The sequence below is a fragment of the Spinacia oleracea genome, chromosome 5 (assembly GCF_020520425.1).
Source record: "Spinacia oleracea cultivar Varoflay chromosome 5, BTI_SOV_V1, whole genome shotgun sequence".
Classification (NCBI taxonomy): Eukaryota; Viridiplantae; Streptophyta; class Magnoliopsida; order Caryophyllales; family Amaranthaceae; genus Spinacia; species Spinacia oleracea.
Window position 1 is genome coordinate 80528866 of NC_079491.1, and position 15002 is coordinate 80543867.

The following is a 15002-nucleotide window of genomic DNA, read 5'->3' on the forward strand; positions in this document are numbered from 1 at the left end:
GCTCGTTGCTCGCTGCATTCGTACCGCACGGGCGACGAGCTCCCTTGCTCGTCGTCTCATGCCCGCACTATTCAACACCCCATAAGGGTAATACGTAGCTTCCATTGCTTTGTGCGTGCAACATTTATGGCCGTTTTCATAAAAATTTAAAATTTTTAATTTAAAATTAATGACAAATTAATAAAACATATTAATTTCATAATTTTAGAGCTAAAAATCGAAAATTTATTAATCAATTAATTTCCGATTAACATGGATTCAAATTTAGGTCATAAAAATTTAAAATTTAACACAAATTAACAATTTTTTATGGTGGATTTTAATCATGGATACCTAATTAAATTATTAATTAATTATGAAAAACAAATCAATTCTAAATTATTCGAATTTCAACAAATTAATCATAATTACAAATTAGGTTGTATAATTAACAAGTCTAGGCATTCATAATTGTTAAACATATACTGTAGGTCAATCAAAAACTCAAGATTTATCAACAAGAATCGCAAATATTCAATTTAACATCTTAAATTTACAAACTTTTGCGTTCGAAAAACTAAAACCTCCGAAAAGTCATAGTTAGGCTTCGAATTTGGGAATTCTGGGTTCGGCCGAATATTAGGTGGGCTAGGCCTACGCTGCTGCTGTTGCTGTTGCTTGTCCGTGCATGCATAGCCAAGGCAGCAAGGCCATGGGCCTTTGCTCCTTGCGCTTTGCTCATGGGCTTGCATTCGTGTTTGCTTCAATTAATAATCATCCGATAATTCATTTATCGTTTCGTACTTGACGATCCATTGTCATACGATACGATTATTCGTTTCGCCTAGCTTACGAATATATGCAATCACGATATACGATTTCACCATCTAATGTTAAATCGTATAATTATGTTTTCCGAACTAATTTCCCGAAAAGCTATTAAATGAATTTCCGATTCATTTAATCCGGTGATCTGTTACATACCATTGGTGTGACCTTGTAGGTTCAGTCAAGAGTAAGTTATGAGTTCAATATCCATTAGAACTCACTGATCGGAAGCATTGCTCCAGCTAGCTGTTCCGATCACTTGATCTCACTGAATTAATTGTTCGCAATTAATCTGAACCTTGGTATTAGACTTAATGCACCTTTGGTGAAGGACATATTTCCTTCAAATATGTGACCCTAGGCACCTATTTATAGAGTTTATGGAAAGGAATTATAATCCTATTAGGATACTAATTAGTTTAATTAGAATTTCATAAAAACTCTTTTAAACTAATTCTACCTTTATTAGGATTAGGATTTAATCATTGAACGAATTCTATCAGCTTTAGGATGCGTATCGAACACAAACGTTGCACGACCACGAGCGTACCGCACAGCCCGCGCAAGCCTTGCGGCCCACACGAGCAGGCCCTGCTCGCAGCCCACGAGCGTCAGCCCGCGCGCGCGCGCCTTGGCCTTGCTGGGCCTGGCCTTGCGCTGGGCCTGGCGTGGCCTTGGCTGCGTTGTGTTGGGCGCTTGGCTTGCTGGACGCGGGCCTGGCTTCGTGTTGGGCATTCGTCTAGCAAGTCTCGTCCGATGCTAATTCGTACGATGCGCTTCGGATTAAATTCTCGATTTCGGAATTCATTTCCGATACGAACAGTATTTAATATTTCCGATTCCGGAATTAATTTCCGTTTAGAACAAATATTTAATATTTCCGTTTCCGGAATTATTTTCCGATTTCGATAATATTTCCGATTCTGACAATATTTTCGATTTCGGCAATATTTCCATTTCCAATAATATTTTCCGATACGTACCATGTTTCCGTTTCCGGCAACATCTACGACTTGTATAATATTTATATTTCCGATACGAACCATATTTCCGTTTGCGGCAATATCATAGTTTCCGGAGTATTCACTTGCTTGCCTTTGACGATCTTAGCTCCCACGGAAACCAAGATCCGTCGATTCCAAATATCCATAGATGGAGTATTTAATGCCATTAAATACTTGATCCGTTTACGTACTATTTGTGTGACCCTACGGGTTCAGGCAAGAGTAAGCTGTGGATTAATATCATTAATTCCACTTGAGCTGAAGCGACCTCTAGCTAGGCATTCAGCTCAATTGATCTCACTGAATTATTAACTTGTTAATTAATACTGAACCGCATTTATTGGACTTTAACATTATATGCATACTTGGACCAAGGGCATTATTTCCTTCAGCAAGTTCCCGAAGAAGAAGATCAACCAAAAGCCGTAGATCTGAAGAAATCAGAAACTTGAAACCGCCGGAATTATGAAAGAGAAATTGCGAAAAAAGGAGAAAGTGAAATAAAGGTTTGAAAGAAATGATCAAGCTCCCTATTTATAGAAGAAAAGAAACGCATGAACTTCCTTCAAACCCACGATCTCCACTACTCAAAGCAAGTCCCAACACTTGTCATCAATTCACAAATTCAAAAAGTCACCTTTTTTAATAAAGAGGCGGGACCTTTTAACTTCTGAATAATGCAGAAAATACCCAACCATTTAATTCTAAATGGACTAGGTCTGGGGGGCATGTTGTTTGGGCTCCCAATTGGATACAAATTGGGCCAACAGTCTAAAAGCCCAATGACTCCATACAACAACATTAAGCCACTTAACCCTTACAAGGTTGTTTAGCCGTCAACAAGGCCCAAGGCCCAACAGTAATAAATGACCTATGGGGGCATTTATTACACAAACACTATGAATAAGCCGCCAAGGCTCACACCTCAAGGTACGCCCAATTTATCGCCTTGAGACTACTCTTTAGAGAACTCTCTCTAGATCCCAGCATCGTTCTTACTTAGGCATCGGAGGGGCTTTCCTCGGAAACAACCCCGAGGCTAGTGACTTTGTCAATTGTATAGGTAAATCCAGACACAACTCATTCAAACAAGCTAGATCTTCCACACCAACGAAAAGGGCTTTCATACGAAGCCCATTGTTTCAACACCAGAATAGAAAGTAACCTCACGGGACACAAAGATATCACCCGTTTCCGTATCGTACAATTTCCACCCTTTTTTCCATTAGGATAACCTACAAACACACACTTTCTACTCCTCGGAGAAAATTGATTCCCTTTAGATTTTTTATTATATGCATAGCACTAACACCCAAAAATGCGAAGATTATCTAAATCGGGTTCCGTACCAAACAAAACTTCGAATGGAGTTTGATTTTGTAACAAACCTGAAGGAGTACGATTAATCAAGTATACAACACCCAATATACATTCACCCCAAAAAGAGATAGGAAGATTGCCCTCAAACATCAAAGCTCTACCAACATTAAGCATATGTTGATGTTTCCGTTCCACCCTACCATTTTGTTGTGGCGTACCAACACACGAGGTTTGAAAAATAATCCCATCAAAATAATCCAAAATGCATTTGAATTCTGTACCATTATCACTACTGACAACTTTGACATAGTCTCAAATTGACATTCAATCATAGAAAAGAAAGAGCGAAAAGCTTTATAGACTTTTGTTTTTGAATGCAACAAATACACCCAAACTATTCTAGAAAAGTCATCCACCAATGTCAAAAAATAATGCGCACCACTAGAGGAAGGAATGGAATTCGCCTCCACAAATCACAATGTATAAGTTCAAATATTCTACTAGCTTTGCTATCACTGACAGGAAAACTATTACGATGTTGTTTAGCTTGAGAACAAATCACTACAAAAAAAAATCGATATAGCGACAGAAAAATTCCGTTTCTGAAATCATGAAATCCGTCTCTAAACAAGGTTAGCAACGGATCCATCGACGGAAAGCCTCCGTTGGCAAAAACCTTGTCGCTAACTGAATATATAGACCGATGGCAAGAAAACCGTCGATAAACTAGGAACAGAAAAAAAATCCGTTCCAAAATTCCGTTGAAAATACTTAGAAACAGAACATATAATTCCGTTGCTGCATTTAGAAAGGGAAATTAAACTTCCATTGCAGCCTTCAGCTACGGATTTATATTCCCTTCTCTGAATCTTGCTATGGATTTTTGGTTTCCGTCCCTGGTTTTAGCTAAGGATTTTACTTTTCCGTCTCTGAGTTTAGCTACGGATTTTGTTTTTCTGTCTCTGGTATTAGCTACGGATTTCATTTTCCCTCCCTAACTTCAGAATCTTGTTTTCCAGATTTCAGCTACGGATTTTTTGTATTCTGTCGCTGAGTTTCAAATTATTTTAATAACAAATATTCATTCTAATGATAAATACATTTTAAAGAATCATAAGCTTTTAATATACCTGAATCATAAGCTTTAATATACCTGAATTTTGAATATTAAAAGTAAAATAAAAGGGACTTACAAAATAATAACAGTTGTAATAGAATTTTCCAAGTATGCCCAAAAGTACTAGATCATCTAACTAACTAAGCTTAGAAATTGGCTAACAAGGAAGGAGCGTATACCACTATGCAAAAGCAGCCCCTCTAACTTAGGTTAATATTTTGTACCATTAATTACAAAATATACTAACATGAGGCTTGAAGTCATCTTCAATCCATTACGCTTGAAGTCATCCATCTAGCAAATAAGTGTGGCTCAAGGCGAGGATGTAGAAGTAGGAGTGACCGAAAGATTGTTGGCTTGCACAATAAGTCGCACTTGTTCATGAAGAGCATCCAATTGTTTTTGAGTTTCAGCAAGTTTTGTTTGGGTTTCAGCAAGATTCTCTTGGGTTTGAGCAAGGTTCTCCTTGGTTTCAAGAAGCTCTTTCTTTTGTTCCATTGCATAATCTGATCGTGATTTTTTTGTCCTCCTATCTTCGGGTCTCTCATAGAAAGAGTCAGTTGCTGCTCCCAAACCACATATTCTTCCCTTGTCACTCCACCCACCAGTAGCCTCAAGGAACAACTCATCATCTGTTCTTCGATTCTCAACCTCACATTGTAGATTTGCATCTTTTCTGTTTTTATAGTCATTCTGCAAAAAAGAATACACCAAAGAACATTATTAGGGGTCTGGTGACTTAATATATTTTCAACACAAAGAAACATAACTTACTTATCAAGGAAAATATATATGTATGGTATTATGATGTCATGTAATTAGGTTTCTGGTGACTCCATAATGCAGAATTTCTCTTCTGTTTATTTATACTATGTATACTTGACACAAACAAAAATATATTAATCTAACATGTTATAGTTCAGGCTGTTGGATTCATATTTATGTTACGATTGGAACTTCCTATGACAATTGACTCGCTTGTGACAAAGGCACTTAGCTTGTGATTAACATAAAGGGCTACCATTTCTATTCTTTTAGTAGGTGATGATGACTGAAAATTTCGGCAGCATTTCCTCTAAATATGGACAACCTAAAATTCCATTTAGGTAATTACGTCAACTTTAACCTGTTTCAATTTCCAACCTTCCAAACAAATTCAATATCCAACAATCCAATATTCAATACTCAATACTCAATCATCACCAGGGTGTTCTGACAACTTATATAATAAACCATGGCTAAAATAATAGTATATTCATACTAAATAACTTAGAAGTTATAATAGATAATAAATATAGTAGTTTGGAGAGTTGTACTCCACAATACTTACCCACACAGCTTCTGCCTTAGCATTAACAAATCGACCACCACTATCCGCATGGGTTTCAAAGTAAACCTCTGATGGAGTTGGCGGACGTCCCAACTTCTTTGCCTATTTATTTTGTACAAAAGACATCAAAGCAGAAAAATGTTAGGCATAAATAACAACTGAAATTGAACATGACCAGAAAGAAATACAACTTTGACCAAGAAATATGCACGATGATTCTTGGAAAGAAATCATTACCAATTTTAGCCTCACTTCTTCTGTAGATATGGATCCTTGTCGATGGTGAATCTTTTGGTCACCGTTTCCATTCCGATTTTTTGAACATTGATTTGACTTTTTTTTGTTCTCCTCTTCTTCCCTAATTTGAATCATTTCTTCCCTTGTGGTAGGAGGACACCATTCAGCATTGTAGTCAGGCTGATTGCACATCTTTGACACCATGCCACTAAGGAGCCTACTTACCTTCGATTTCCATCCCTTCTTAACCAACTTAGCTACTGACGGATCCCATGAGAACTCATGCTTAAGTTGAATATGCAGGGATCAAACAATGAAGAAGCATTAATTTATTAAATGACAAACATAACTATCCACTACTACAAAATTTTTAATAACCAACGTTCATACAGTTCATTTGGTGTGGACAATATATCAAAGTTTGTAAAAAATTTGGCACAATATACAATCCTGGTAATGTATTATACTGTTAGTCTTGGTAATGTTTATTTGAGTTCCTAGTTTTTACGCATCTCTGATTTAGTATTCTTAGTTTGATGCATGCTCTCGGTTGTGTTGTGTTGTCTGAGTTGTGTAACAGCATAAAGTTATCTCGAAATGAGATAGTAAACAGCTATACAAATACGTTCACAAGTGGACACCTAAGACATAAACCTAAAAAAAAGACAAACCTTGAAAGCATTCCACCACCTTTGTTGAACTTGCGGTGGAGTCATCTTCCAATTGCAATAGGGTCCCTTAAAATATGTCTTATAAGATGTCCCAGAAACCTTGCCAACCACAACACGATGAGGAAACCTGTTCAATGAAAAAGGTTAAAATTATCACATTTGCACAACTTGCTACGTCAACTTAGTTTAGAAGTTTTTGTCAAAGTAAAAGTGATCGAAAAAGCAACTCACCATAATCCGTCAGGGTGCAGCACATAGTCAACCTTTTCAGGGTTACCTGTCTCATCAGATAAGACTGTGATTGCTTCACGATTGTGGGTTGCATCAGCACTATGGAGGGGGGTTGTCTGGGGCACTTGATGGGGGCCTTGACTGGCTGTGTTTGGCACCTGATGAGCTGTGTTAGCTGCTGCCATATTCATGTTTGATGCTGCCTGGTGGTGGATGGTGCTTGCTACATGGGTCACAGAATTAGGCACACGATGGAGCATGCTTGTTGCCGCATTAGACCTATAATTAAGCACCTGATTCAGCGTGTTTGCTTCTGCCTCATGCCCATAATTTGACAATTGTGGAGTCTCTTCACCTATAATGTGACTACTTGTTTGGGCATTAGAACGGTATCCTGGAGGTCGGATGATGGCTCCCCCTCCCATTCAAACCACCTCTACGTCTATATGACATCTGCATGTTAAATTATGATACATAGTAACACGCCAAAAAGTTAATAATTATTCACAATACCACAAACTTGCCAGTAAACAGGTTAGCACGCAGCAACAAAGGCAACAAATCATATTAACAAACCGAATCAAAACACTATGATCTGAAATGCTAGTGACTGTGAGCAATTAGTGTGGTTAAATTCTTCAAGGGGTTACAATGCTAGTGAGTGTGAGCAATTAGTTGACAAAATTACAACAAAAATCAGAATTCGGCAATCCAGACTTATTTCATTTGCAGGGCGATTACAACTGATAAATTCAGTTTTGATGAGTGTTCACAATTATCCTCTTATTATGATCATGATAGCCAAAAACTTCCTCGATTTTTCCTGTTCTTTTCATTCATCTATGTTTCTGCACATAAAATCTCCGAGAAATGAGGTCCTAAGCATTGTTATGATGCATGTAGTTGCTTATTATCACTCTTTCATGGAACCCCATCAGTTATTTTAGCAGTTTTTGCGCTGTTTCTGGTAAAAAACACACAAAAAAACCAGGAAATCCCAACAGTTTTTGCTTAAGTAGGATGCTAAAGTAGGCATCACAACTGGAGTATCAGCTTCGGATAGAGCAAAAACAGCTGCTGCTCTTGCATCTCCGAACTTTAAGCCTGAAGATTTCAGGAGGCCTGGTCATGTTTTTCCCCTCAAGTATAAAAATGGTGGGGTTCTAAGGAGAGCAGGACATACTGAATCTTCTGTTGATTTGGTTATGTTGGCTGAATTAAGACCAGTTTCAGTTCTTTCAGCCATTATTGATCAAGATGATGGCTCAATGGCCTCTTTAACCACTTTAAGAAAACTCTCTTTGGAGCACAACATTCCTATTGTCTCCATTACTGATTTAATCAGGTAAAATCTAGATAATCATATCCACATTAATTACGAGCCTGATTCTGTCCTATGATCAATCCTAGCTTCATATGTTTGTGTTTGATTTCAGATATGAAAGAAAGAGGGAAAGATTGGTATAAAGAACAGCGGTTTCAACAATTTGAAGCTTACTGCTATCACTCAAAGCTAGATGGAATAGAACCCATAGCTCTTGTAAAGGTGTAATAATGATTTAACATATTCTTCACTAAACTCGATCATTCACTTAAAACCAAAAACAAGTTTAAAATCGTCCAAACATACAAGGTAATCCCAAACTGAAAAAAAAAAAAAATTGCCCCAGCATGTCATGTTGAATTCGTCCTAACTTATGAGTTGTAGCTACCATGGGAACCAACCCACTCAATATCTAGTTGAAAAATGGAAGTCCCTTTAGATATTCACACAGCATGATAACATAAGTATAATAAAATGGATATGTTTGTTCAAGGTAATGCAGAGTCCTAGCTATCATGAAACCTGGCTTCTAAATGGATATGATTATTCAAGGTAATACAAATTCCTAGATTTCCAAACAATCAAATTGATAAATTGGAAGAAAATAGATAATCCACAACAAAATATTCAACAACATAGATAAAGGCACTATCAATTGAGTCATCAGTTGACATCCTACTCTTTCAAGTGACTTCATAAAACCTACAGAAATCTGCTGGGATCCACTTGTTCGAGTGACTTCGTAAAACCCCAGCATGGAAATTTCTAACATTAATTTCGTTGTTTCTACATATGAACATAGCAAAATCTGTGTATTGACCCTACTTTAATAATTGTTGTGTAATTTCTAACATCCATATCACTACGTACAACACCTATTAATCCGATATAGGTAGTTTCTAATCCTACAGCACCTGTCAAACTGCACTGTATTATCCTGGGCATGGCCGTATCCATGCTCCCTTTAACAACAACTGAAACCGTAAATTGTCATACCATTCATAACGCACAGAGTACTCTTGATCAATCTTAATTCTAGTTATATAAAATGTTCTCTACTTGCTTAGACAAATAAAAAGTGTTCTTTGCTTGCTTAGACAAATAAAAACAGTTATTAGTACAAATCCTTTATGCTTATTTATGTTCTGTTTAACTAGTAGAAGATCGCCTGAGCATGATTAATGCTCATCTCATCTCTGCATCTGAATCTTCCAGAGAGAAAAAATCTCAAGTTCCAAAGAGGAACCGGCCAGGAAATTCAGAATTCTAATTCCCAACAAACAATTTAATAAAATAAAACATCTAAAAGCAAGGAAATTCAGATGCAGAGATGAGCATTAATCAAGCTGACTCAACTCACACTTTGCAGGCTCAAATAAGTAAGTTTGAGCTCCATGGGCATCAAATGCCTTAGCCAGGGATTTCTCAATTTCTCTGTTGTTTTTCCGTTTGATTAATTAGAAATTTAGAATCTCAAAGCTACTGAAATCTCACAGACAATGCTTACTCCAAAACCAATTACTCTAACCAGCCAAAATATACAATTACATTATCAACAATAGTTCAAAATTCACTGGCAAATTGAACAAACACCAAGCTGACTCTCTTTCTTCAATTTTTCTTCAAAATCAAACAAAACTACACTAGAAATTGTTGAAAATCGTTAAGCTAATTCGCAACTACCTACCACAAAACGCATAGGAAAATACATCAAACGATACACTTATCTAAAAACAATCAATCAATCGGTGAAATTACAAATTCAACAGGTAAATATGATAAAGAAATCGATTGCATAAAAGAGAATTTCATCCAAAAATATCTTAGGAAGAATGAGGCATACCTTAAGAACAAAAAAAAAATGAGGGATATGCACCAAACCCTAACACGAAGCTCAGAGGAGAGAGGGGGGCGGCGTGAAAATACCCACCAGAATTGTGGGTGTTCGAGGAGAGAGGCGGGAACGTTCCTCGGTGGAATTTGGGTGAAGTTTCTGAGTAAAGTGAGTTCTAGAATGAAGAAGGGAAGAAGAAGAAGAGGGAAGAGGGAAGAGGGAAGAGGGAAGAGCAAACTTTTTAGGTTACAGCGGGCAAAATGAAAAGTTGAGCGCGATATTGAAATTTTTTTGACTTTCTTTTCTCAAAATATTTTGCTTTTAAAAATAAAATAAGTTACAGAGACAGAATTATATTTCCGTCTCTAAACTAGAGACCAAAATAGTGTTTCTGTTTCTAGTTTTTCTACGGATATTTTATTTCCGTCGATAACATTACTTGGCAACGGAATAATACATTTCCGTCTCTCTTTTAGAAAGAGATTTATTTCCATCGCTAGATTTCCGTTTCTACATAGCCTATTTTTTGTAGTGAAATACCACATGATTTATTCAATTTCTTGCTAACAGTACTAGAACTATTCTTAACTGCATGTACTAACTTGAGAACTCTATCAGATGGGTGCCCCAAACGGCGATGTCAAAGCTCAAATGTAGACATACCAGGAACAGTCACCGCACACACTGTAGGAATCGCCCGAAAATAATAGAGTCCATCCTTCCGTTCACCGGCTCCAATCAGGCTCCCCGAACGTTGGTCCTGTATAGCACATAGAGAGTCAGTGAATTGAACAGAACAATTGAAATCATCAATTAATTGCGACACCGATATTAAATTGCAATGTAATGTGTGGGTACATATAAAACATTATCAAGAGTTAATCCTCTAGAAAGAACTGCTTGTCCTTCCTTGGTTGCCATTGCTTGTGTCCCATCCGGTAAGCAGATAGGAGAAAATATAATTGGCTTAATATTTGTCAAACGAGACATATCACCAGTCAAGTGACAAGACGCGCCTGTGTCTATAATCCAAGGTAGAGCCGACGAACCATCTGTCATCTTATCTTACTGTGGTGTATTAAGCATATTAAGAACGATCTTTACTTGCTCTGGAGTGTACGCTAAAGGAGGGCCTGCAACCCCACTTCCAGATGCAACTCCACTATCAAATGCAGTGGTATTACTCCCCATATTACTTCCAAAAATAGCATTTACCCTAGCTGGAACAATTCGTCCAAGGGCATTCGCACCTTTAGCACGTCAGCTTCGCATAGCTTCGTACCAATCTGGATAACCATGAAGTTTGAAGCACGTACTATTGTCGTGACCATCACGCTGGCAATGATAGGGTTTGCTTGGCTGCTAGCTATGATGCCTTGACAAACTTTTCAGGGTTATGATTTTCCTTACCTTGTATTTCATCTCATTCAGTGTTATATACAATGTAAACCAATGCACAATAGTCACGGGCCTCCCTAGGTGTTTAAAGAAACTAATTACATGTTTAACCCAAAAGCCCAAATACATAATATAAGCTTTATTAGATACATTCAACATTTCAACCAGGAGGACTGTAGATATATGCTTGAACCAAAATACTATACTTGGCAGGTACGGAAATTGTTATCAGCTTAATTTTGGCACATTACTAGAAGTAGTTAGGACTTCGGGTGCACTTAAGACTGTCAATGAGACCACAAAGTCGAACTCTCACAGGGCTCGGCTTAGTTTTACTTAATTTCTCGTTTCAAGACATATGCGTGTTGCTCGGGCTCTGGCTTGATTTGAATAGATCTCGAGTTTGAGCCCTGTAAATAAACAATTTTCAAACAATAATGGTATCTCATTACCGGTTGAAACTTTAGTTTATTGAGACCAATTAGCTAACCAAAGATTTTTAATTGTCTTTAAAAGGCAGACTTTTCTTATTGTTCTTGGCTAATATTAATTTATTTTTTATATTTATTTCTAGTTCATAGTAGGCAGAATGATGGGGCTATGTGTGGTATTGCCATAATTAAAATAATGTCTGAAACTGTGAACTGGTGAGTGGTGATGTTTGTATATTCTTCAATCTGTTTACTCAACCTCGCTAATTTGCCCTTAATCTGGACTGATAATTAGTTTGTTTATTTTATGTGCAACTTGGACCTATCTCAGTATTATATAGGTTAGTAATGGGAGCAACAAAGTTCCTTTGAAGTTTTAACCATTCAAATTTTACAAGTTATACTAAAATACTGCTCTTATAGCATTTTTCGCAAGCTCTAGAATCTCGTCTATTCTTCTAAGACGTTATTCAGGATCTTTTACCTATTGAATATTCCTCGAATCTTGAGTTGTCACTCTTATGCAACTGCTTTGAGTACTAGAAATTAACCAACACTAAGAAGAATTTGTCAATGTCTTGTTGTTGATATAACTCAGAAAGCTTCATCTTAGAAAGATCTTAAACCCTCAGTTCTTTCATAGATATATATGTTAGTGCTGTGTCTTCCTCTTCCTCTTTCCTATTCCTTTTCTTTGTCTTTCATTTTTTGGATTAACGGATTCGAGTTTGCGAGTACAAATTCAGGAGCTTCCTGAATTGGACTTGTTTATGCCCAAAAATATGGAGTTATGTTGGAAATCATTGGGACAGGTTAGAGAGTCACCAATTTCAGAGAGTAAAAAGGGGGAGATTATAAAGACACCAGAAAGATTTGGGAAAAAAGATAGTTCAGAGAGGAAGAATTCAGCTGCTTTGAGGAACCATTGTGAGGCTGAGAAGCGAAGAAGAGAGAGAATCAATGGTCACTTTTCTACCCTCCGTGATTTCCTGCCTTGCACTGATAAGGTACTAAGTGTGTTTTCTGTAGGCAGTTTTGTTTCATTTGTCATATGTGCAAGTTTCTATAACACCCTTCAGCTTCATATATTTGCTTGCTGTTCATGTTTTGAATTATGGTCCTGTGGAATTCCATGAGTTGTATGTGTATGGAACCAAAATTTCCGGAAAAAACTGGGATGGACCTTCCCTTTTGTATCTGAATATGTATATAATAGTTCCTTCAATTTTCATATGTTTCATTTGTGATCTTTATTGCTATGAATTTATCTCTCTGTCAAGTTTTTCAGTTCCCTGAATTCTTAAAATGAAATTATGAATAAGTACTGGTTTGTGCATTCTTGTAGATCATTTAAGACAATACATTCAGGCTATTGGAAAGAGATTGAAATTAACCACTGGTGAAAATTAATGATGCTGGAATTCACACATCAAACTGCAGCATAGTTCTCTAAACAATAGGTTAATCCTTTGCTGGAACCTGTGAATAGAAGCAGATTCAGATCGTAGATCTCAGTTGGCAAGGAAGCTCTTTGATCAGAATCTGATTTCTTTTATTATTCGATCTTGTTCGTCTTTGAGTTTAACTTCTTTTTATTTAATTGAAAATATGGTCCTTCTGAATACAACCTGCTTCTATTTTCCGCGAAGATTCCATTTTGTTTCTTTAAGAGTGCAGATTATTACTTTTTTTTTTTTGGCAAGAAAAAAATATATAATGTTGCAGATTATTACTTACTAGTTACTGCCATAGATATGAAGTTTGCTTTTACAATAATGAATTGTTGTAACCCTTTCAATTTCAAAGGGCAAAACAATTTGCTGTGCTGTACCTGTAGTTGATTTTTTGTTAATGGGCGGCTTCGTGTCCAGACGTCTTTGTGGTCCCACCTTGAGGTTTAGATTATTATTAAATGAATGTGCTGCTTAGACTAATTTAGCTAATTGAACTTTTTGGGCATTAATTTATACACCTGCAGCGTACTTAATCATGTTGCTTACTGCAATACTGCAATTGATTTCAAATACACCTATTGCATACAAGAATTGCTGATCATTCTGTATGTTGCTTATTAGGTCAATCCTGTCTTCAAGTATGTATGATTATTTCTTCAACTTTTTAATATGATAAAAATATAATATTGTAATGTTATGTTATGTGAATATGAAATGCAAATTAACCTTGGCATCAATATTTGACCTTTTCAGATGGACAAAGCAACACTGTTAGCTAAAGTAATTACCCAAGTGAGGGTGCTAAAGAAGCAAGCGATAGAGGCTTCCAAGGGGTTGCTCGTACCAACAGATGCTGATGAAGTTACAGTTGAGCCATACAATGACGATGACATAGCAGATGACTCTTTGGCATTCAGGGTTTCAATTTGTTGTCATTACAGGCCCGAAGTCATCCCAGATATAAGGCAAACCATCAATGACCTTAAACTCAACATAAACAAGGCAGATATTTCCACCTTGGAGGGCAGGGTGAAGAATGTTCTTATTGTTACTGGATATAAAGAGGACATTGGTGGTGATGACAAAATAGAGCGATTCTCAAAGTGTATACATGGAGCACTGTGTTCTGTACTCGACAAGATTTCTGCATCAGAAGAGAGCTTGGCAACCACAATGTTCCCAAACAAGAGACGAAAGGTTTCCTGCTTTGAATCCTCGACCTCAACCCCATCCTTGTGATTTACTATATGCAAAAGTGATGCAGTAATGTTTATGCCCTAATACCCTTGACATATACGGCCAATGCCGCCCTAATACCATCATATTGAAATATAATTGTAGAACATGTAGGATTCGTGGAAGGCATGAAATACGTGGATGAAGTCTGCTCCGTTACCATCAAAAAGTAGGGCAAAATGTGCTTATTAGTTTGAATATGTAACTATATAGAGAACTCAAATATGATAAGGAAACAAATAGCAGATTTTCTGAATTCTGTAATTTACTGGCGGCAGGTTCATGTGAAACAAGAGGGCTTAAGATAAAAAGAGAATAAATTGATGTCCGGTATATTATTATTTATTATTTATTATTTATTATTTATTATTTATTATTTATTATTTATTATTTATTATTTATTATTTATTATATATTATGCTACGTATATTATTTATTATTTATTATTTATTATTTATTATTTATTATTTATTATTTATTATTTATTATTTATTATTTATTATTTATTATTTATTATTTATTATTTATTATTTATTATTTATTATTTATTATTTATTATTTATTATTTATTATTTATTATTTATTATTTATTATTTATTATTTATTAT

The 15002-nt window shown here is 36.3% G+C and overlaps 3 protein-coding genes across 5 annotated transcripts; 2 read left to right on the plus strand and 1 right to left on the minus strand.

Annotated features, from left to right (window-relative positions):
* Window positions 1-4269: 4269 nt before the first annotated feature.
* LOC110779620 (uncharacterized) lies at window positions 4270-10702 on the minus strand. 2 transcript variants are annotated; one of them, XM_056828361.1, is made up of 6 exons: window positions 10539-10702; window positions 6718-7170; window positions 6487-6613; window positions 5816-6100; window positions 5579-5680; window positions 4270-4941 (listed from the first exon to the last, which is right to left on the minus strand). In XM_056828361.1, the coding sequence occupies exons 2-6, from the start codon at window positions 7140-7142 to the stop codon at window positions 4561-4563; spliced, it is 1320 nt and encodes a 439-aa protein (XP_056684339.1). In that variant the 5' UTR covers window positions 7143-7170; window positions 10539-10702; the 3' UTR covers window positions 4270-4560. The 2 variants fall into 2 exon arrangements, with proteins under 2 accessions (XP_056684339.1, XP_056684338.1); XM_056828360.1 differs by lacking the exon at window positions 10539-10702 and adding an exon at window positions 9885-10164.
* On the plus strand, window positions 7512-8184 carry LOC110779618 (monofunctional riboflavin biosynthesis protein RIBA 3, chloroplastic-like). The gene is made up of 3 exons (XM_021984106.2): window positions 7512-7616; window positions 7737-8062; window positions 8154-8184. Exons 1-3 carry the CDS (start codon window positions 7512-7514, stop codon window positions 8182-8184), a joined length of 462 nt encoding a protein of 153 aa, XP_021839798.2.
* A 153-nt stretch (window positions 10703-10855) lies between the features above and the next one.
* Window positions 10856-14722, plus strand: LOC110779619 (putative transcription factor bHLH107). 2 transcript variants are annotated; one of them, XM_021984107.2, is made up of 3 exons: window positions 10856-11486; window positions 12451-12711; window positions 13912-14722. In XM_021984107.2, the coding sequence occupies exons 1-3, from the start codon at window positions 11376-11378 to the stop codon at window positions 14395-14397; spliced, it is 858 nt and encodes a 285-aa protein (XP_021839799.2). In that variant the 5' UTR covers window positions 10856-11375; the 3' UTR covers window positions 14398-14722. The 2 variants fall into 2 exon arrangements, with proteins under 2 accessions (XP_021839799.2, XP_056684340.1); XM_056828362.1 differs by having other exon boundaries at window positions 10857-11486; window positions 12517-12711.
* Window positions 14723-15002: the final 280 nt, after the last annotated feature.